This window comes from Parambassis ranga, chromosome 9, assembly GCF_900634625.1.
Source record: "Parambassis ranga chromosome 9, fParRan2.1, whole genome shotgun sequence".
Lineage (NCBI taxonomy): Eukaryota > Metazoa > Chordata > Actinopteri > Ambassidae > Parambassis > Parambassis ranga.
The window spans coordinates 3862545-3885351 of record NC_041030.1 but is presented as its reverse complement, the minus strand read 5'-3'; the positions used below and the strand labels follow the sequence as shown (position 1 = coordinate 3885351).

Genomic DNA, 22807 nt, shown 5'->3' with positions numbered 1-22807 from the left:
GATTCACATGCTCTCTCATCATTTGACTCTTGTCGTTCCAATCGCAAAACACTACATCTGCGCAGGCGCATTCGTTATTCCCAAACAGCGAAGGCTTGCTTCCAATAAGACGGATGCTCATTTTTAAAAAACGATGACTGACAAACGACAATGGATTTATTATCTGAAAAATGTCCTTCACCCAGGACATGTTGTCCTCGATTAAAATCCACTCATTGCATACATACGTACACCAAATGAGAATAATTTTAATGACGTGTGTATTTACCAAGGAAATACACAGAAATACAAACCTGGGTATTATATCCTGCAGTATGAGTCACACTGAGTCTAATATATCTTTGTTATGTTACAAAAAAATACTACCACATACACAAAATGTCCCTTTACTTTTGTAAAAGTAAGCAAATGTAAATCCAGATGTTTTTAATAATGAAGTCACAAAACAGTGATTTACAATGCTTTTATTTCAAATAAAACACATCCCAGTTCAATAACATAAAGCTCACCTTCCAATGTTCAGTTATGACTTACTGCGAGTACTACTATTTACAACTGTGTGTTTACTTGTGAAAAAGGCATATACAGAACTGTTGCACCACACAAAACATATAACAGGAAATACCATGATAGCGTCCACTACTATATGTGGAAGAACAGGGGTAAAACATCCTGGGAAACACAAGCTGTTGATAGCTTCAAGCGATGAAGTCCAGCGGTCTGTTGAATCCACCTTTCCTGTTCATGTACTGCCTAACAAAAATAAATATATAAGAAAACATTACATCACTGTTTCCCTCGCAACACTTGCAGATTACATCATCGAGCACCAATGGGAGTGACGGAATCTCTGCGTTAATAAGACACCTGCAGAGGTGATTGGCTACTTTAACAGGGTGTTGATACTCTGAGTGCTTACTGCAGGGAGCTTAAAAGTTTGTCATCCTAACTTAACATAATAACACAATAACTTCAGAAAGCTCACAGCCTTACAAAACGAGGGCTTATAAAACATTTCCAAATACTATCTGTGTGCCATGTGAAACACTTTGCAATTTGTTGACATACCTGTATTTTCTCTTCATGGTCACATTAACAGCATATGCATTTACTGACCCATCGGTTTTCTTCCCCTGTTCAAAAACAGATTATTGACTCTCAAAAACATAAACACATGACAACAACAATGAGGTTTAGCTCCATTTCTGTTTGAATTATTCTTTTAATAACAAAACTACACTTTCTTCTAGATTTTGAAAATAAAATAGAGAAAATTCTTGATATGTATTTTACAACAACGTAGTAAAAGAAAAGAAAGCCCTCAGAAGAACCACACAGAAAAAGACATTAAACAAAGAGGTAAGCTGCTCCATTGATCCCAACTGCTCTGATAGTGCACAACTGGTCTATTACCAATACAGTGACTGCAATCATACAGTATGTGTCCTCTATTTAGCTGTAAATGCAGTTTTATGTGAAATAAACTGCACCTCCTTGTGGCTACACAATATAGAACACTCTTATTCTCTCACCTTAGTTGTATCAAAGGTAGAAAATCCCATCAGTTTCATCATCTCAATTTCCTCTTCTGTTTTGCCCTGCATGTCCTCCGCTGTTAAAAATATGATTGTATTACATTTGACCATTTAAGTGTGAATGCTGAGGGCACTGACAAACATTTCTGCTTAATATGCTCGCATGAAACGATAATCTAATACCTGAGATCTGAATAGGTTTTGCTGTCTTTTCCTTCATATCTTTGCGGTCATCATCACGCCTGTCCTTTTGTCTCACAGGGGAGAGAGAGGAGGAACGATGACGTCTGGGAGGAGACCTGCAACAGGAACACAAAGATGGCTGCAGGACAGGTTATCACAACGACTGAGAGCTGACACGTCTGCAACTCACCTGATGAGTTGCAGACGTGCAACTAATTGATTTTTTTAAGGTTTGTTCGAAGGTCAAAGGACAACATAAAGTGCTGCTCTCCACTAGAGATGTGTATCGCGCTGCCTCCCAGTACAGCTGTGCTCGCTGTCTGCCATCCATCGCTCCCACGCCGCTCGCAACTTTACTTTGAACGCGTTTCTGTCCATTACCATGGCAACCGAGAACAACAGCGAACGCTGACTTCTCGTGCCCCGTGGTCCGTATTGATACCGTGCTGGTTCTCTCCACATTTTGGTTCACAGGGATGTCGAAAGTAAGGGGGACTTCATCCATGTTGGTGATGTGGCTGGGTTGGATGTTTTTGCTGGCAATGTTGTCGGTGAATTGCTGCCAGCGTACGTAGTTTACGTATCACGTCCCCGTATCTGGTACTCAACCCATACACAAGACGCACGGCCGACTTCTGATAAAATTTTAGACTTTTGGGTGCGCCTTATGGTCGCGAGAATACGGTAGTAGTGGTGTGTAAATGAAACTCACAAAAATATCTGTATTTTAAAAACACATATAGCTATAAATAAATGAGGTCTGGAATCTATTCAGACATGAGCTCACCTTGAACGCCTCCTGTGCGGAGATCGCGAACGACTCCTGCGTCTGTCTCGGTCGCGATCTCTAGAACGAGAGCGATCCCTCTCCCTTCTTCTTCGCTCACGTTCACGGGACGTTGAGCGGGAACGTCTTCTCTCTGGGGGGAAGGTGAAAGTGATATCAGGATGCTATATGTACATCTTGGGAATTTTAAACTGCATGTACTGTATTAGATTTATTTTTTTCCCCTCTCACGAGGTGATTCACATTAAAATTTGTACAGCGCAGAATAATGCATAATTGTGCAAGTAGAAACACATGCAGGGGAATATGCTCTAAAGACAGATATTTAAACACCTTCAGAATTTGGAGACGCAACTAATGCTTCAAGAACTTGTGTAAAAAAACATTTGTGCTGAGAAATAGTTCATGCAGAAGCATAGACTACATTATGTGATAAACATTAACAGGGGAAAAAACCTTGGTGAGAATATTTTCTTAAACCCAAACTGACAAGTCCCTAATGTTAAAGAAATGTGATTATCAGTGATTCATCAGTAGTCACTGTCTTAAATTGTATTGGTACTTCAGAGGGCTACTACTGCTATTAATCTGTGTAGATGTCCATCATTAGTTGTGTTAAACATTATAAAAAGTCAGAGGTATTCTGCGAAGGAGGTATCTTAAACTTCGGACACATTGCAAAATGGCGCCCTCTGGTCAATTAAAGGTAATATGACAAATACACAAGTGGGTTAAATCAGGTTTCACATAACGCGAGTTCTTCATATCCAAAACTTTCTGTTAGCAACTTCAACACAAAGAGAGCGATACATAGCAGTTTAACGTCCTAATATGTGCTGGTATTTAAATGGATAGCATCAAATCGTTCAGACAACGTTATCGGCTCAAAATAATCATCGGCTAACATGAGCTAACATTAGCTTGCTAATTCTCGTTTCTTACCTCGTCTTGGGGGAGTTCGGCTCCTGCTCCTGCCCATTTTTCCTAAAACATCAAATATTACACTCTAAAATAAATATAAAGTCTAAACAGTAAACAAATTCTGGTAAGAGACTCGCACAAAATGAAGTGTTTCCTCGCAACCCTGTGTTCCTCTGTTGTTCCGCTTGGTTTGTGCGCAATTTCCGGTAACCTTACTGGAGAAGAGCGCCCTCTAACGACCCGGAGGAAGTCCACTACATGGTGAACCAATGGACAACTCGTATTTAACCATTGCTAGTAGTAGAGTTTAAAAATGGTAACTACAAGTAGTGGTTTTTGTTTGTTTGCTTTTTACATGTAAATATTATTTAATTTATTACGTGTCACATCAATATAGAATAGGCCTATGTGGAAAATTAAAACAAAACAGCAAGCAAAAATATGCAAGATAATTAAGCAACAAAAGATGGAAAGATATTTTCAGTGGATTTTAAATCAAACTTGATCTTTAATGACTGATACATGGTAACCTTGCAACACTCACTTATACATTCTAATATAAAATAAATTAAAATCATGAGCAAACATCACACATTAGCATTTTGATAACAGCTACTGGTTCAAACAGAAAGTCATTACTGTTAAGAGGTATTTTGCACACATACATTTAAAAGTAAAATGAGAAAAGTGGAATGTTTAGTACCTTCAGCATCATCTTTTACTGGGCTTCAGACTGCATTGACAAGCAACAAATTCCTTAGGCCTTATCCTTTTGGTTTTGACAATAGCGTTCATAGCTGCTTGCTTTGTTGCGAGTTTTGTTCCTTGTTCGGGCCTGCAGTATTAACAACAGCAGGCTGATAGTGTCACACAAAAACCAGCATTCAGAAGGGCACAATCAGTAGCTATCAGTATATTTTCTACATGTACTGCACCTGTGCTCACAGAGTATACCTGCAACATCTATTGGATAGTTAGAACCAAGTGGTGACTAGAAGATGTATGATGATGAACAAATGCGACGTACTAGAATGCCATTCTACACAGAAGTGCCTATACATGAATAAGAGGTGCATAAATCATGGAGCCTTTCTTTCCACTGTGCCTTGCAAAGTTGTGGATTTAAAAAAAAAAAAAAAAAAAAAAAAAATTCAAACAAATGTGACACCGGCCACTGCACAGTGTCACAGTAGCAATCCCTGTTTTCTGAGGGGACATGTCTGAATGCCTGTACAGTGAGATGATGGACCGATAGCACAGCAAGTGTAAAGAAGATGAGAGTAATAATAATAATACAGGGACTGTGTGTGATAAGAAGTGGTGTGACTAAATGTTGGGGTGTATCCGACCTGGGTCAAATAACATGTGAAAATAATTACCAGTGTTTTGGTTTTTTTTTTTAAACCTGCTTTAGATGAATCACCACACACACCCGGTGAGTAGCAGTGGTACAGTAAAGTATGTGATGGTTAGTTTGGTACACCGTGTCAGTGAATGACATCTCAAATGGCTCTTTGAACAGATCTGATGTGGTTAATTCCATTTGCTAAATCCATACACTAGGAAATATTTCACTGTAGTATTTCACCGCGGGTCGCCATGTTTGTTTGCACGTCTCAGGTCTCTGCTTTCTCTTTCTCCTTCTGCTTCTTGCTCTTTTTCAGGAACGACGGCGGTTTAAACTTCTTTTTCTTCTTGGACGGTGACTTGGAGGGTGAACCCTCAGGGGTGCCACCTTGTGGTTTAGTGGGTGGAGCAGCAGGCTGGGTGGAGGTGTCGTTGGTTGAAAGCGCTTTCATCCCTTTCTCCAGTTCCTCTGTCGTCTGCTTCTCCTCCTCGCCTCCGTTCTGAATGGCCGGAGAGTCGGTCTTTGCCTCTTCTGCTCCGAGTATCATTAAAGAGCAAACAAAGTAAAGAATGGTCAGCAATCAGGCACATCAGTCTGCAGTCGGGTGGAGCTGCAAAGCTACATGCTAGACATGTCATTGCAGATGAACATGCTTGCTTACTGAGAAATGGGTTGTCATACGGTTTCTATGTACTTACTAGTGAGACAAGACCATAGCACCTGAAGTGTGCCCTATGAACCAGTGTGGAGTGACACAGAAAAGGACAGACAGACAAACACAGATGGAGAGAGTACAACAACAGATACAGTAGGAACAGAGACAGATGGGTTGAAACATGTAAATCAACAGACCGTCAACAGACATTTTGACTCAACTAATTGCTGCATTCCATTTTTCTAGTCTCTACGCTTGCTTTAAGCTGTGTGTTCTTGGTATATGAAGTCAAAATGTCTTTAAGCATATACACAAAAAAGCAGACACCTGTGTTACTCCTTAGGGTATGTCAGCAGGTTTCATACTACGCAGAAACTTCTGACATCTTCAAAGATGATGAGAGAGACAAAAGCACGTCTGGGGATTTGTCCGCCATAATCCTGCTAACAGGATTTTTAAAGCCCTCATTCATGAATGCAGCACACTAAACGCTGCCCCGTTGTTTGTACACGGACAAATCTGACAAATCAAATTATACAACTTAATTCAATGAAAGGACATTTGGATAGAGGCACTCAAATCAAAGATCGGAAGTAAATGGACACCGTGCGTTATCGTCCAGCTGTCGGTAGAAATCAAAATACTCCCGTCTACCCGATCTGCAGCTGATAATTGTTTGAATTATTGATTGATTGTACATGATCAATTAAACAATGTATTCTGACGATATGTATATAAACCAATGCAGCATGTATGTACCCTTCATCAGACTTTACAAATGATTAATGGGCTGGACAGGGAAGTAGAACAGTGGAGAAACAAAGAAGACAGAGGTCCATGTCCTACAAGTTAAAGGTAGAGCTTGCAGCATTTGTCAGTTGTTTCTCAAAACAACAGAAGCCCCGGGAAACATTGTTAAGTGTTTCCAATCTGCCCAGTTATGTCTGATGTGTGTTTTTATCGGACTGAGACATTGTGTACTGCATGTGAGGAGGAGTAACACAGCTGTCGGTGTATCCAAAGCACAAGAGGGCAGAAGCAGCTCTGAGTCACACGTGTGTATATGCAGAGTGTAAGGCAAGCCGGGCGGACAGTCAGTGTTCAGCCAGGCCTCACCTGACAGAGGAGGGTGGCTGGGTGGAGGACCCTTTGTGGGGGAGGTAGCAGGGGAAGACTCCTTTTCATTTGCCACCTCCTCCCCTACTTAAGCAGGCACACACACACACAAACAGTGAGGGACAGTGAGCTGTGTTAGATTTGTGCGAGGAGTGAACACAGTGAACACAAGTGAGGTCTGCTGTGTGTAGCATTTTCACTTAAATGTTAGTAGTTTGGTGTTTAAAAATGTTACACACAACACATTAACACCGACACAAAGGTGCGAGGAAGCAAGAAGAGTTACAGCATATTAAACACATCTATATACAATCTTGCCGAAAGTAAGCAGACACCCGTATGGCAGCAGAAGTTTGTCAGTCAAGTTAGGAAAGTCAAAACATTAATAAACAATAAACAAGGAAAAATATCTTTCAGTTAACTACCATAGCTTAACTTCCTCCCCAAAACACACTTGCCCATGATTGATAGAGCATCAGACAATGGGAGGACATCAGGAGCATTAGGAGGTGTCTGTATACTTCGATGTGTACAATATTTTCTGTACTGTAACACTGCTTTAAGGATTTATCTACTTTAAAAAAATTGTTAGGTTCCTATGTTGTAAAGTTAATAAGCTGGTTGAGGAGTACCGTTGGTCCCTCCATCCTGTTTCCTCTGCACCTCCTTGCGGTACTCCTCCAGCTCCTGGTCTGTCAGCTGGTTGAAGGGATTGGGAGGTTCTGGCTCTGGTGGGGCTTTGGGTGGGCTGACCGGAGACTAATGGACAGGCAAAAACACAAAATCATAGTTTTCAACTGTGAATATGGAAGAAAACTTTGAACTTGGAGAGGGAAAGTGTGATGTTTGGCAAGCAGTGAGACTGCCATTTACCGGAGGGCTGTCATCCGTTATAACGCTGGCGAGGACTTGAGACTGCGGCCCTGCTGTTTTCATGTCCTGGCGGTTCTGCTGTCGGATCTGAGGAGGATCACTTCTTTGTAAGCAGTTGTGTTCCACATAAAATTGTGAGAAAGGCAAGACAATAACAGCGTGGGAGACAGAAATGTCCAAACCACAGCTACCTTGTTTCGTGTCTCGATCACCTCCTGAGGGTTGGTGAACAGAGGCACAAACAGGTTTGGGTTCTCTATCTTGATGGATGTGCTGCCAGCTTGTGTCACTTCCTCTGTCTTCAACCACTGAGGAACAAAAAAAAACAAAACAAAAAAACAACACCATGTCACACATCACATCTTACAGTGAAAAAAACACAGCTTCCTATAGAAAGTACTTTTTTCCCCATGTGATAGATTGATTATTATGGAGTGTGTTTTGCCACCAGAGGGCAGACTCCACACTGCAGTAGTCTTCACAGAGCTTAATGGGCTTTCCCCTGCAATGCAGAGAAGAGAGGAGAGAGAGAAGAGTGGGTGGGACAGAAGAGGAGGAGAGAAAACAGAGAGGGACAGCCAAGCTCCTCCCAATGATGTAAAACATCCACTCTCATCAGCACATTTCATCTGTCCTCTAAGGTATCTGAAAAAGCAAACAAAAGCTCCACAGTCCACATCAGCCTCCATATGAATCAGAAGGAAAGCAGTTGATTTTGGATGCCTTAGATCATGCAAATTAAACATAATGTGTAACTTTAGCTTCAAGCCCTCTCCTCCCTTTAATCTCGTCTGATCCCACTGATCTGCAGCCCCCCCATTATGCTGTGTTATCCCTCTACATTCTCCCTTTGAAACATTGCTCTATAATTAGGTCACAGGTTTCCTCCCCAGAGCCTCACAGTGGTGCGCTGGTGTCCTGGGCTGGCTTGGTCCTGGTTGACTTTCTGGTAGGTGTTGGGGGTGTTGAGCCATCGGGTCCTCTCCTGCTGCTGGCGCTGAGCAAAAGGATGCTGCCTCAGGGCCGGGTGGACTCCGTCATCGTCAAACTGGTGGAAGGCTGTGGCGGTCGCCGGTACCTCCACCTCCCTCCGCGTCCGTGATCGCTCCAGCAGCACGGGGAACCGGTAGGCATAGCCAGTACGGTAGCCCTGGAAATCCAACACAGGGGTAGGTTAGTAGCAGTTAATTGATCCTGTGGATTTGTGGAAAGTGAGGAACATTTCTGAAAGTCAGCCCGTGTTCAGCTTCTAGTGGCGTTTCTGTGGTTGATTCTTTTATTCCACAGAGCAGCTGCATCAGTACTGTGTTAAGATAATGCTTATACCAACTGAACATCTCATGCTGCTGCTTAAAAGATTAAGATTAAGATAAAGATTAAGAAAAGCATCTATTGTCAAACCACAGGAAGGCTTTTGTGCTTTTATTTTGAAACAGCTGCAGGAAATGGCGCAGCAGGGTGTGTATTCAGTGTTAAACAAGCCAAAAACACATTGGACCCTCCAGACTGACTAGCATCTATACTCTAAAGGAACTTGTCTCTGTGCTCACCAGGTTATCCAGAGTCCTCATCAGGGCTTCAAACTCGTGCTCCCCTACACGGCTCTTGTGCAGGGGTCCGAAGGTGGAGCCAGCCCAGCCCACGGTGCCGGCAGGGTTGGGTTTATGGATGGTCCTGTCAAGCAGGATCAAGTTCTGTTCTCCACCGGCACAACACAATGCTGACACCTAGCAAAAACACACAAGGCACTTTTAATTCAAGAAACCTTTTGTTACAGGAAAGGTCAGTGCATTTCCAACGTTCATGCAAACGCAGCCCTTTGGTGAGGAAGCTCTCACCACACAATGTGCACACTGGAAGGATTGATGACCTTACAGTCACATATCTGCCTCCACTGTAGGAGTGCTGCAGTGATTCACTGGTATTATGCTGCAGTGCAGGGCTGCTGGAGGAATTACAGTGTAAGGGTACCAATAGAAGGGCAACTGTAAAATTGACGCATGTACGTTACCTACACATGCCAGTTCTTTTTCCTGCTCACACACACCTACATGTGCGTGAGCAGCACTCCAGCACGTCAGCTGTTTGTCAGAACAAAGTGTGTGTGTGTGTGCTACCTGGATCTGGCAGGCAGCCTGGATGTGGTAGATTGTGTAGAAGGCCTCCTCCATAGACTCCCCCAGGGCCACAATGCCATGATTCCTTAGCACCAGAACCTGGGATGCATTAGAAGCTCAACATTAGCACTGGAATAAAACCAACTACAGCATCAGCTTCAGATTAAATTAGCATAAGGCCACTTAACCTCGAATATTAAATTCCTAAAGCTCAAAGCCATGTGGGAGGCAGAGCAGCATCAAGTAATGGTATTCAAGTTTTACATTTAGCCTTGTGGTCTGCTCACCTTACAGGTGGGTCCTAAGCTTTTCTGCAGCTCCACTCTGTCCTCCTCGCCTTCCATGACTCCATTGTAGTCATAATAAGCCACATCACCCACCAGCAGAGCCTCATGGGACAGCGGCAGGAGCCCGCACTTCATTGCTGAGACCTGGACACAGTGAGCTGTCAGTTGTGTCATATCCACAGAGAAAGGTGACACTAGTACTGCTGTAGTGATAAAACAACATTCGTAAATATTTTTTTGTTTAGGTAAAAATTAATGAGTCATTCAGCCTAGGATTCAGCACAGGCTGACTCACCGCGGCCGTAGCCGGTGTGTGGAGGTGAAGTAGGCAGCGAACATCTGGCCGGGCCGAGTAGATGGCGGAGTGCAGGCTAAACTTTTCAGTGTCCACCCTAAGGTTGGTGCTGCCTTTCTCCACAACCTCTCCAAGGATATTCACCTTTACCTGAGACACCAGATAGGCACAGGGTTTGTCATGTTATTGTTGTGATGATTCAGTGAACAGGAAAGGTTCAAAAATTAGCATTGAATTAATTGATGTCAGATATGTATGACACTAATCCAACTCACCAGACTAGATCCAGTCACCTCGCTGTAGGCCATGCCGTCTGGAAGCACCAGGAAGTGTTCCTGTTCTTTGCTCACACGCAGCTGCCGGGGAGGGAGAGAGGTCAGTAAGAAAATACAATGCCAGAAATATTGTGTAGTCCTGCAACAGCAGATCTTTTTAAAAGATTGGCTGCTCGAACATTATTAATCTCCACAAAAGTGACACTAACTGTGAGACAGGCTCGGCTGATCTGAGCCCAGCCGTAGAGGTCGAACAGGCGGTGGGTGCTGGCCAGTTTGCAGCGCATCAGCCTCTCTCCCTTCACCATGCTGCCAGGCTCCCAGCCATGCAGGTCGTTGATGGGAGTCACCATCATCATGTCTGCGTGGTGGGAGAAGAAGGAAAAAAACCAGAGGGAAGGTGATGAAGGGTGGCTGAGGGACAGTGTTTGTGTACATGAGGCTGATTGTTGAGCTATACGTTGAAAGATCTCTGACACATACTGGAAGGGGAGACTGGCAGAGCGGCTGGAGAGCCATGTGACACCATGAAATCAGCCAGCTGCCTCAGTGCCCATAGGTTGGACGAGCTGCCACCTTTCTTCATCTGTTCCTGGATCAGCACATCCAGCTCCTCTTTGAATGACTGCAGGCATACACACACACACACACAGGTCAGATAAGAATATCACACATCAACAGAAGAGATATGGATCTGAACATTCCCATCTAACATGTCCCTCAGATTGTCTCATTTTCTGAATCTCCTGTCATCAGATGAGCTTGACAGATGCTCTAACTGCATAAAAATGTGTGGAGGCTACGAACACATGCACTGATGAACAAACACTCCCACTCTGCAGAGTCCAGGGTGAGTAAACATATTTCATGAGTCAGACACTTTTCCATCACTCCTTTCACTCCTCTCCACACGTCATGTAGCTACATGACTGTTCCATGTGCTTCATATGCACCACCACGCAGTCATGCACTCAAACCGGGGCCGGGCCCTCAATTCGACTGCAAGCTGTCAAGTGACATTTGAGGACAGATGTATTCTGATAATGATGTGGAGATAATCACATCTACAGAGGACAGAGGGAAAAGGGTACACCACAGAGTCCAACAGCCTTCTCACCGGACTCTGAAGGAGGCTGGAGATGCGTTTCTTATGCTGTGGTCCCGAGCCGGGGGTAGAATGCTGTGGGGACTGGAGGCCCTCGGGGACCCCATCACTGGGGCTGCGCTGCACCGGAGTGCCCTTTGGGGTGGGAGACTTGCTCATCTTTTACTCTTTTGCAGAGGGTGTCTCACAACCAGTTGTGCAGAACTGTAAGGAAGAGGATGTAAATAACAGTGTTATAATTATCATGTGTATATTGCACTTCTGACAAGCTGCCAAACAACGCACATTGTAAACTGGAAATTATACAAGCTCCACCGATTTATGTGTTAGAGGCTGAACATGACAGCAATATTTCATACTAAAATATTGCTTAGGGGCAACTTCTCTGGACTGTACAACCACATATGAGACCTGCAGAAGACTGAGCATTTAACATCAATATTTTGTGACCAAGGTGTCACAAGACATTCATCTTTTTTACCCAATCATTTATCATCATTTCGCTACAATATACCACATGACATCCCTTCAGCCATAATGTCATTTAGCACTTCTTAATCTCAAGATACAGTCCACTTAACCAACCAGAGAATACAGCTTGGAGGTTCAGATAGGAAGAAGTTGCTCCATTGTGGAGTATTTCAAAGGATATTATATTTTTAAATTAGGTTTAAATTAGGTTTAAATCTGAACCTGAATCCAGAGTCCAGCAGATGGACTATTGGAGTGTGGATTTGGGTTTCATTTAAAATTAAAGGAGTTGAAACACATTACAAAAATCTACAAAATTTGGTTGTAAACTATTCTCATTATGCAAGCTATACTAAAGCAGCAGCTGTAACCATTTTCAGATTAAAAAGCAACTTCCATTAAGGCTTATGTAAAGCAAAGTAATAATCTTCCTATGCTTTCAAGAGTGCTGAAGGATCCCATGGTGCACATCAGCCCAGAGAGAGCTAAAAGTCTGAAGAGATCCACGATCAAATATTAAATAACAACAGTCCATTCAATCAACATGTACTTATTCAACTTTAAATCCCTTTGTATCGCACGCAGATGCAGAGGCTCCTTGTTTGCAATATAAAATAAACAGCATGCAGGATGCACATCCAACCTTGATTTTCCCAGCACCAAGATGAGAAACATACCTCGCATTAAGGATGCTGTATTCCTCTGGGCCCTGGCTGGTGGGAGTGTAGAGCACCAGAAAATGCAGCATTAGCAGTAAGAGCTTGCATGCAGCATCAGAACCACTAACAGGAAGTTAGCGAGTGATTCAGCTCAGTAATTGGAGAAAGAGTAAAGAGTTACTGTAAGGATCTTTAGTAAAGAGCTGGCCACTCCCCGACTGAAGCTCACACACACACACACACACACACACTGTGCTGCAGGGAGCAGATAAGGCCCCAAACACACCACACCCTCCTCGGCTACATCTCTCTAACTGACTTCATTACACACTTACTTGATGAGTTGCTGTAACACAACCTGAACTGACATGCACTCTATTTAGACTCCAGTCTTCAATGCATGCTTTAAGGAGCTCATTCCAAAGATGCAGGAGTAAGTAGCATCAGATCCATGTGCATTCCTAAAAATCTCTGCAATGGCAGATGACTAAACCTTTAATGGAGTTTCTGAATAAACGGTGCACTTTAACCCAACAACATCAGGCTTTCTGGGCTCAGGAACACTCAAATATTGCATCAGCTGTGCAAAACATCAGTTTTTCCCTAAAGCATTAGCTACACTCTACACAAACACAAACAAATGAGCATTATGTTATGTAGGCAAACTAAAGTGGAGAAAAAACACAATGCTCAACTCTACATTATTTCTTTTGTAATGGCAGGTATTAAGCTGAAGTGAGTCTATTAAGCAGGAGCTCTCCGTTTCCCCTCTCGTAATAGAGAAAGGTTGATGGTGTGTATGACTCCCTCTCTGGGGGCAGAGGGGGCCCAGCTGCTGACAGGCAGCAGGCAGAGAGCCTGGCTCTCCAGGGAGGGTCTTAATGACTAAAGGCAGAGAGATTGGGTTCTGGCTGCTGTTATGGCTGACCATGCTGCATCATCATCATCTTACATTTGTTTCATAAAAGCTCAGGATGTAATGGAGCTGACTTCCTGCCAGTCTTTCCTCTATTATAGTCAGCTTTTTACAAGATGCAAGGTACATTTGACATCTGATCCTAAACGGTAAATAAATCACTTTGATGCATGTGCAGGTTAACTCATCAAGTGATTGTGTAGTAAATTCTCTTTATTTAATGGAAAAAATGTGAGTCAGGAAATGGAAAATAAAGTCGGTGCAGGGCTAATCAGGAATACCACATAATCTGAATCAACATTTTCACATTTTTCCGTTACACATATTCATCTAGCTCAGCAGCATGTACAACAAACCAGAGCTGTACAACTCATCCACTCTCTGGATAGGATTTATTTGCATTTTGTGTTGACAGCTAACTGCAGTGGTTTTAGGTCTGTGTCTCTGAGCATTGACATCCAACACCACATAGGCAGACAGGAGAATGACCTAAGCAGCTCTGGATTGATTGTAATTGGCTCAACTTTCTTCAAGTTTATGTCATAATGGCTGCTCAGCAAATCCCTTGCTGCTTGTGTTTATAACAAAATAATAACTACATACATTTTCTAAACTAACTGCAGCTCATCTCACCAGCCATTAACTGAATGATTTCTGCCTTAAGACTAGGCAAGCTGACACTACATTGTTATTTTATGGGATATTTATCCACATATAGGCCTACTTTGCTCACTATAAATGAACCGACATAAACATCCATTCTCTGCAGCTTCTAATAGGAAATATGGCTTTTATCCTGGCAAAATGTGCTAACTGTAAGTCATCAGTATCTTTACAAAAGAGGAAATAAACATGATGAGTGAGTGGATAATCATTCCTGATATAACAAAGTGAAAAGTGCTTATTAGCACATGGCCTCATATAATTCCAACAACACTGATTTCTACAATGCTGCAGGAGATATGCTGTGAAATAATCTGCAAAGCCCACTGCCACATCTGATAATGTGTCACATGGGGGAGCAAGAGAAGAGGCCTATTGATCCGACAGTCATGTGAAGGCAGCACACAACACAGAGGATCTGACGCTCCTTTTAACGTCAAAGCGCAATATTGTTTTGTTTTTTTGTTGTTTGTTTTTGTGGAATTTGAGCATCCTCCGTTCCGCCACCTGCTTATTGGGCCGCGCTCTGCATGGCTGCCTAGCAACACTCGCACGCGCTGCAGCATCAGCACCAGCAGAGCGGAGGATCCGCTAATGGCCTCCCGCACAACGCCAAGGCCGGCGGCGACGACACACAAAACACAACACTGCGCGGCCGAGCAACAGCTATAAAGACACGAGCAAATTGGCACCGTAAGCCGGGTGACCAAAAACATAGCGCCTTATTGTGTCCCGCATGAGGAGCAGAGTGAAACACAAAGCTGCCGCTGGTGCCACAGGCGCTGCCATCACAGGCCCACTCTGTTAAAACGGGGATGCCACGCAAACATCAGGACGCTGCACCCACACGGCCTCTGTCTGCGGACACTGGTGGCAAAATTAAACACGCGTTGTTGCTGCTATGCTATAATCAGTCGTGCGCGACGCGATGTGTTATTTGGATGCTTCCGGGGAAGCCGAGCGAGGCGCACTAATAACAACACGGCAATCATGAAGCAGCATCGTGTCAGACATCACCAGAGAAAAGCGCACACACCGCTCATGCACGCGACAGGGAGGACCCTGCGCTACGCCCAGTCATTTCACCATAATTGCTCGATACAGATTAACCCAAATATCAGCAGTGTACTTACCTCAGTGCATCCTCAGGACCGCGACCGTTGCGTGGGTGCGGCACGCCCGCAGCCCACAGCCGTCCTCAGAAGAAGCAGTTAATTACAACAAATGTGTGCAGAGGGTTGCGACACCACCAATCCTTTGTCAGTCTGTTTCAGGCCTCAGCTGATACCAAGTCAATGGACCCTTGTGTTTTTCATCGCTTGGTGCGCCTGGACCTGCCCACTGCCACGCCTGTCCACAGTCTGACACCCAAACATCCCCCCGTCAGTGAAGTACAGCGGCAATCTTGGCAGCGCACACGGGTATTGTGTTTATAAAGGCTGGTGAAGTCCTGGTGGATTTCTAGCGCTGTCCTCCTAAAGCTGCTCAGATGTTCAGGCCCAGTACATGTGGAACAAAAAATAACACCCAACAGGCGCCACCTTCTGTTGTAACAGAGAAGAACCTGTGCACCACAATGTGGAGTCTTAACATTTTTAGGGTGTCACAATAAAAATTATAATTACCCTCAGGCCCGGCCCTATAACCAATAGGTATGATAGGTATAGTGCCCTAGGTAAGATTTCAGGTGGCGCCTGCATCGCAGTACAAGTACGTCCAGTTCTTAGTGATGATCCTGCACTGTGGACAAACTCCATTGATGACAATATACTGGTCATCATATCTTTGATTGTGTTGTACAGAGAGTACATATTTTGATTGTGTTACACAAAGTTTTTTATATAATAAAATTATATTTTCATGTGTGTTCGCACATTATTTAAATAAAATGGTTGCTTATATAATCATCACTGGTGGTTCCTTCTTGCCTGGGGCCCCTATAGAGTCTAGCAGGAGTACATTATATTAGCTGTGCCACATTGTTTCTGACTTTGTGGACTTTCTGCTCTGTCTCTCTCAGTTTCGGCCGTCTCTGGCTGTCAGAGGACTCAACCATAGGGTTGTGAGTCTGAAATGAAATGAGGCGAGGCAAACTGCACTGGCCTAAAGTGCTCGCCTGAGGGCCAGCCATAAAATGGTTAACAATACAAACAACATTGAATAGAAGTGAAAACAACATACATTATAAACCTTATTGTTTTATTGCTGGTTTCTTCTTTATGGATGTATAGATGTCTCTATAAAGGAAACAGTAGATGTTTCATGCATGTTGAAAAGCATGGGTGTGCACACATTGTTAATAAAAACATTAGTGATTTAAAGTGTGTTAGGATTTTTAAAGATTTCTGTTTAATGACACCCAAAATATCTGCTGATTTTCACACAGTCACAATATACTGTCTTGTGTTCAGGAAAAAGGTCCAACATGACATCTCCACGAGTGTCGAACGTATGTGACACTCTGGAACCAGCAGTTTATTTAAAGACCAAATAATCAATTTGTAACTCCAATAATGGAGTGAGAATCAGGTGGTAGTGAGTGCCATGTTTGTATCATGGTACAAAAAAACTGTCTAGACAATGTACAAATACAAATAATACAACATAAAACAGCATCTTGGAAAGCCATCTGGAGAACGTTGACATGGCTTGCGCCTGCAACTAGTTGACAGACATTACTCCCATCTGCAGGTTTGGCTGGGGTGTACATGATGTCACCTCTGACATGTCATTAAAAACATGTCATATAGCATATGGTCTCTATTGTGACCATTTAAGGTCTATGGACAAGACTGGGTTCATATTTACACTACTAGACTTGGAATACACCCTTTGGTTAAGATGAGATGAGCAGCACCACTGCTGAGAATATTAGGACAAATCAAAGGAACTAAAACACAGAGCGAGTGAACAAAACACAGATCACTGTAATTAAATGTGGGTCACGTGATCAATGAAACCTCTCATTGAGATGTTACTCAATTCTGCTTCATCAGAAACCTTCAGAGCAGCAGTGTTATTTGTGATTATTCTGATGAACAGTGCTGGAATCATCCCATTCAAAGGTGCAGAGTGAATGGTAACACTAACAGAAAACTGCTGAGTCAGCAAATAATAACAATCTGTAAATCTGTTTTACCAGTGGATGAAATGAAAACACAACATCTTGTGCATTTTGAGTTGCGTCTGTATTTTTGTAATCAAGGTTAGCAGGTAACAGTCATGTGATGAAAATCAAACCTGAAATTAAAGTTCAATAATGAACAACTTAGTCATACAAAGACCAGAAATGTTCTGGCACAAGTTCTTTGCCCCAAAGCACAGTTCATAAAAGGTGATAAGATTAATATTTACAAAACAAAAGTCTTTGTAAAACAAAAGTGCTGGGGTTAAATGAACAGGAACCTGACGGAAAATAAAAAAAGACATTAAAAAATCTTTTACCCACAAGAGTTGGGGTGGATAGTTTTTAAAATGAAAACATTTATACTTCAACAAAATTTAAATAATCTCAGAAGTAAAATTAAATAAGACACTGTTTTCTTCAAGGTTGTTTTTTCTTCCAACAACTCCCTAAAAAACAAAAGAATCACAATGTCAAAAACACAGTTGCTGTATGTTGGCACATACACACCATATCGTGTGTCATCACACTAATTATTACTATATTCACTTCCTGGTTGGCTGAAACGATTGTCTTTGATCAAAAAAGAAAAGACCTTTTTAAAGATGTAGGATCAGTGTCCTTTTTTATGGTTATGATGGTGACAAACAATGACATCACTGTAAGGTCTAGATGCAGGTGCAACAGATCACAACACTGCTCAGGGAAGGCAGAGATGGCGTGTGCAAAAAGCTTCACCAACATTTAACCACAAGAGGGCAGTGTAACAATGCATTTTAAACTGTTAGGGAAAGGTAAGGATATTCTCTTTGTATAACCAGAGTGAAGGAATAAGAGCTGTATTACTACGACTTAATGCAAGAGTTTAGTGACGACACAAAAATCATTAGCGTGACTCAAGTTTATCTTTAGCAGAGGTCTAATCAGACCGGAGGCCTCTCTATCAGTGTGCTGGGCCCATGAGCATGAACATGTTTTAACTATCCACACACAATATTTACTAGTATTAGTATGAAAACTGTAACAGGCCTACTCAAAAGATACAGTAATGCATCATTGTAACAGGAAATCCACTGATATGACAAAGTAACATGTCTACTTAGTGATCATTTCGACCAGAGGGGGGAAATCTGTATGCTACAAGAAATAAGGCAATTTGGAAGAAACGACTATATTACCTACTCCACACAATTATCTGATAAAACCTCCCTGATAATACAAATTTGTCCAAACTTTCAACAGTTTAGGTCAGTGACATGAAAATGAATTTCAATTTTTTTGATTTTTTGTCAACCATGTGTAATAAACACAAAACAAAATCCAACCTGGTATCAAATATTGGTCTAGGCCATCTGCTCCCAACAGCCCTCAGCAGGGAAGAGACATCTGTTGATGAAGAAAGGATTTCTGAGTGGTAAGTCCTTTCTGCAATTTGCCTCAATTTTTCCTTCTAATAACTTTCCTCAACTGAACCATACTGCGATTTCAGTGTTGTACAAAAAAACACCCAGGCACAGAAAAAACTGTGCTGTCTGTGATCACCATCATGTGTGGATACTATCAAAAAGACAATTCGTGATCTAAACCTCTTCACCTTTAATTATCCAATCAGATGACGAGGTACTTGTGAGGATAGTCGGAATGTTTCAGATGTTAGGGCCACACTGACAACAATCAACTGCTTTGTGTTGATTACCGGTTGTAATTGTAGTGTATTTCTGCCAGATCAATCCTTAAATTAAACATGTGCCTGATTACCTATTGTTTGCAGGTTCAGCTTTAGAGAATATGAATATGAAGACTATGTTTCTTATATTGGAAAGAACGTGCTATTTGTCAACAACAAATAACATTTCACATGCCTCAGGGGAATTCTTCATACATAGCTCAGATTTTTGGTCAGGTGCGTTAGGAGAAGCTGTAACTAAATTCTGTGGGGGGAAACACATACAGTGTGACCATTGACCATTCATTTTCAAGTTTTGGAAACGGTACTGTTTAATAAAGAGGAGACGTATGAGCATGAGGAAAGCGAACAATAATGAATATATGGTTGGATTTAGATCAGAGGCACAAATAAAGGATGAAAACTTTCCTATTGCAGCTACACTGCATATCCTCTTGTGTGGGTATTTCCAGACAATATTATGCAAGGAGAGCACAATACAAATTTTTCAGAGCATCCTTGCTGATGTTTCCTCACATCCTGTGGATACGTGTTTCTTTTTAAATCAAACTATCCACCATCACATGCTGTACCTTTAGCCCATTTTTTCTTAGGGTACATATAAAAGTTTGCCCAAATATTTTCCCTCACTAAAAATGGGTAATGTTTTTCTTTAATTGCACCATGATAATATTTGTTAAGATAAGTTACCGAAGTCTGATCAGGCGTTACTTGGATGATGAACTGGTACGCAGGCATCACGCAGTGCTGTAACACCAGCCTGGTCATATCTCCATCCTCTGTCGCTGGATCTGGGGATGTGGGGAATGCATCTCCCATGTGCTCCTCTGACATGTCCAGTAACTTTAGGCAAGAAAACATGCAAGTAACATTATCATCAAATACTTGGCTGCTGTAAGTGTAAAAGAGACAAGTAGTTGAATCACATATTAAAAGTACTCTCACAGTTGCATCAGTATATAGCTGGAGTTTAGTAAGACACATAGGTCAAAAACAATTACATTATAATATATAAAAATATTGTCATAATAAGAAATGTTCTGATATTTTGTTCAATGTACAGTTTGCTCCCCCCACTCCACCCAAAGCTGTAAACGTGGGGGAATTACTGTGCATCTTAGAAAACTTTTGAGCCAATCACATGGCCAAACATACATACTGGCCACAAGAGACACACTCAACCGGATTTTAATTTGAACAAAAATGTAAGTATTTAAAGCAATATTACAGAGGAAAACAGATAATGAAAATAACATACCATGGCCCTCTTGTTACAGCAGTCCCTTTAAATAAGCAAATGATTCCGCAGTCCTTTGAAGACAGTACCCTAACTATTTTAAGAGCTAAATGGTAGAAGTGAATTACACAGCCTTAATATCCTAAGATTGGCCATAGTAATAGTTTACTTCTTCTGGTAAAGCTGGGGACACACTACACGACTTTCCTCGTCCTAACAGATACTATTATTACAACTACACTGGCTTCAGCAGATTTGTGTATGATGATGGGGGTCACGCACTTAACAACTGCTCCTGGTGAGGGATCACAGACTACATGATTTGTCAACCCAACTAAAGACAACTGAATGCAGCAAACATACCAGCTGGTGGTGGTAATGTGGCAATTTGTTGTTTGCCAAGTTCCAAAACACATGAAGAAGAAAAAGAAGGAAGAGAAAGCCAGCCGACTTCTCATATTTGCAATGCATGACCTGTATTGCTCTGACTGTCGGTGTTGTATTACTGCTGGTACCCAAATTTCCCAGAGGGACCTTCCCAAAGGGATTAATAAAGTATATTCTATTCTATTCTATGTCAGCACCGTTAGGATAAGATCTATGAGCTATGATCTAAGATAAGCAGACAATTTCTTTAGTCTGACATTTGATTAGAATGTTTCATCAGCAACATCACCAACAGTCACAAAATTTGTAGATTTGAAGCCCACCTTTTCTAACAATACAAGTTCATATGAACAATGCTTTGTGGAAAAAACAACCAACAATACTTACATCATCCACTCTCCATAGGTCATTGCCAGGGCCTTCAGTATGGCCATGAGTGATTGCATTCTTTAGGAAATCACTCCCACTGCCATCATCCTAAAAAAGACAAGAAAACAACACTAATCAATTTCTCAAAATAAGTGGCCCTTGGAAAACAACAAGGGACACTTACCATCTGACAGAGTCCTGCTGACCGCAGTACTTACTCTGTCTGTGTCCTGCAAAACGGCCAGAAGCAATCGAATGTATTCTGTTGCAGCTTTAAGTGTGTCCACTTTACTTGGCTTTCGGTCTGGTCGCATCAGTGGCACCATGCGTTTCAAGCGGGAGAACATTGTATTCAAGTTTCTGATCTGCACAAAATAGATTGGCACTGATAAATAAAATCAACAACACACATTATACTGTTTACCAGCAGATAATATTAAGAAACCTGGATAAATGCAACAGTGTGATGGTTTCTGTGTGATGCTCAGTATACTCCACATCGTTGACTGTGTAGACAGATGATGTAGCTCCACATTCACCTGCTGTACAATAGTGAGGCCAACATATTTTTGCTTAACGGTGCTGCAATGTTGGAAAAAGTTGCCACCTTAGAGCTAAAGTCTGTGCAGTAAAGGTTGAGAGATGAAGCCGTGTCATGCTGTTCCACCCAAACACCCATCCACTTCCTTGTCAAGCACCATCCTCCCTAAACTTTTGCACAGCTTGGCTGCTGAAAGTGACACACCGTTTTTAGGCAACAATAACTAATTAAATACGGACATAAAAACATGAGCATCTGCACACAGATCTGAATAATAGGGGCTAGTATCTTTACTAACTATAAGTTGGGTCAATGTCCCATACATTCACATGGAGGAGGGGTTAAGGAGCCAGCCAGGCCTGACACATATTTGGAAATCTGTCTGTGTCTATGTTTACATAATCTATGGTTAGAAATATTACTCTGATCCACTGGCATGTGTTCGAGCTGTCAATTAAAACTTGGCATATAATGATATGCAATGTATGAAAAGTGAAAACGTACTAAAGCGATATTTGACCAGGAGATTCGGTGACTTATTAAAGTCGTGGCGACCACAGTGAAAATTAAAAAACAGTTTCACTCAGCAGCTAGCTTAATAAAGCGCAACGTTTAGCTAAGCTAAGCTAAGTGCTAGTCCTTTATGGATTTTCCTTCTCAGAAGAGTGAACCATGTTCCCAAACATTTATTTGTGGTTTGTCCAAGCATTTTCCAACAAATACTCACTCTTAGTCGCTCCTTGGCATTGACTAATTCTCTTTTTTTCACGGTTTCGCTGAAGTCCTCGGCCACAAAATATAAGCCTTCCTTTCCTCGTTTGAACTTCTCAATGTTGCTGAAAACAGGCAGCGCGGATTCACCGGTTAACTGCTTCAAAATATCGCTCATAGATTCCTCCTCCGGTACCTTCATACTGTATTAACACCGAGATAATGTTCGGCCTCCTCTCAGTTTGTTTTAATCTGCAGCCATCTCATGTGAAGATAGATAGAAGCTGCGGGAGGGCGGAGGATCACACCTGAGTTTAATGAGGGAGATCCTCCTCCGTTCAAAGTACAGTGCAGTCTATCCAATGGCCCCTTTCTTATACATTTATACATGAGTCATTTTTCTTAAGTAAGTATTTTAGCCCATTATTTATGTAAACTTGATATCAGCCACTCTGCAAGAGACAAAACATATTTCAGGCATTCGCCTAGTGGCCATCAGTTGTAACTGCAGGACCACCGACTGAAATTAGACTTCATGCCAGGAC

General features: G+C 42.1%; 3 protein-coding genes across 8 annotated transcripts; all 3 read right to left on the bottom strand.

The window, feature by feature from the left end:
* Positions 1-446: 446 nt before the first annotated feature.
* Positions 447-3615, bottom strand: snrnp27 (small nuclear ribonucleoprotein 27 (U4/U6.U5)). Of its 2 annotated transcripts, XM_028413276.1 has the most exons (7): positions 3566-3614; positions 3448-3489; positions 2506-2638; positions 1719-1834; positions 1533-1612; positions 1069-1133; positions 447-753 (listed from the first exon to the last, which is right to left on the bottom strand). In XM_028413276.1, exons 2-7 carry the CDS (start codon positions 3482-3484, stop codon positions 699-701), a joined length of 486 nt encoding a protein of 161 aa, XP_028269077.1. In that variant the 5' UTR covers positions 3485-3489; positions 3566-3614; the 3' UTR covers positions 447-698. The 2 variants fall into 2 exon arrangements, with proteins under 2 accessions (XP_028269077.1, XP_028269076.1); XM_028413275.1 differs by having other exon boundaries at positions 3448-3615.
* A 1164-nt stretch (positions 3616-4779) lies between these two features.
* add2 (adducin 2 (beta)) lies at positions 4780-15686 on the bottom strand. Of its 5 annotated transcripts, none has more exons than XM_028413271.1 (15): positions 15340-15686; positions 11510-11701; positions 10876-11017; positions 10602-10753; positions 10393-10473; positions 10118-10267; positions 9823-9966; positions 9536-9634; positions 8969-9145; positions 8320-8568; positions 7610-7726; positions 7419-7505; positions 7178-7304; positions 6546-6629; positions 4780-5305 (listed from the first exon to the last, which is right to left on the bottom strand). In XM_028413271.1, the coding sequence occupies exons 2-15, from the start codon at positions 11654-11656 to the stop codon at positions 5043-5045; spliced, it is 2019 nt and encodes a 672-aa protein (XP_028269072.1). In that variant the 5' UTR covers positions 11657-11701; positions 15340-15686; the 3' UTR covers positions 4780-5042. The 5 variants fall into 5 exon arrangements, 4 of the variants coding, with proteins under 4 accessions (XP_028269072.1, XP_028269071.1, XP_028269073.1 ...); XM_028413270.1 differs by lacking the exon at positions 15340-15686 and adding an exon at positions 12646-12779; XM_028413273.1 differs by lacking the exons at positions 6546-6629; positions 15340-15686 and adding exons at positions 5473-5506; positions 12646-12779 and having other exon boundaries at positions 5167-5305.
* Positions 15687-17706: 2020 nt separating this feature from the next.
* figla (folliculogenesis specific bHLH transcription factor) lies at positions 17707-22529 on the bottom strand. Its single transcript, XM_028414725.1, has 6 exons — positions 22279-22529; positions 21229-21375; positions 21029-21118; positions 19708-19860; positions 18656-18716; positions 17707-17779 (listed from the first exon to the last, which is right to left on the bottom strand). Exons 1-5 carry the CDS (start codon positions 22462-22464, stop codon positions 18699-18701), a joined length of 594 nt encoding a protein of 197 aa, XP_028270526.1. The 5' UTR covers positions 22465-22529; the 3' UTR covers positions 17707-17779; positions 18656-18698.
* Positions 22530-22807: the final 278 nt, after the last annotated feature.

Excerpts from the sequence above, each read along its gene's own strand:
- add2 (XM_028413271.1), bottom strand. The coding sequence starts at position 11,656 with ATGAGCAAGTCTCCCACCCCAAAGGGCACTCCGGTGCAGCGCAGCCCC. Across the intron at positions 9,635-9,822 it reads GCTTAGGACCCACCTGTAAG|GTTCTGGTGCTAAGGAATCA; the intron begins GTGAGCAGACCA and ends AATGCATCCCAG. Across the intron at positions 9,146-9,535 it reads AGGCTGCCTGCCAGATCCAG|GTGTCAGCATTGTGTTGTGC; the intron begins GTAGCACACACA and ends TGTTTTTGCTAG.
- figla (XM_028414725.1), bottom strand. The coding sequence starts at position 22,464 with ATGAAGGTACCGGAGGAGGAATCTATGAGCGATATTTTGAAGCAGTTA. Across the intron at positions 21,119-21,228 it reads TTTTGCAGGACACAGACAGA|GATGATGGCAGTGGGAGTGA; the intron begins GTAAGTACTGCG and ends TGTCTTTTTTAG. Across the intron at positions 19,861-21,028 it reads ACCTATGGAGAGTGGATGAT|TTACTGGACATGTCAGAGGA; the intron begins GTAAGTATTGTT and ends TCTTGCCTAAAG.
- snrnp27 (XM_028413275.1), bottom strand. The coding sequence starts at position 3,484 with ATGGGCAGGAGCAGGAGCCGAACTCCCCCAAGACGAG. Across the intron at positions 2,639-3,447 it reads CCGAACTCCCCCAAGACGAG|AGAGAAGACGTTCCCGCTCA; the intron begins GTAAGAAACGAG and ends CCTTCCCCCCAG. Across the intron at positions 1,613-1,718 it reads AAAACCTATTCAGATCTCAG|CGGAGGACATGCAGGGCAAA; the intron begins GTATTAGATTAT and ends TATTTTTAACAG.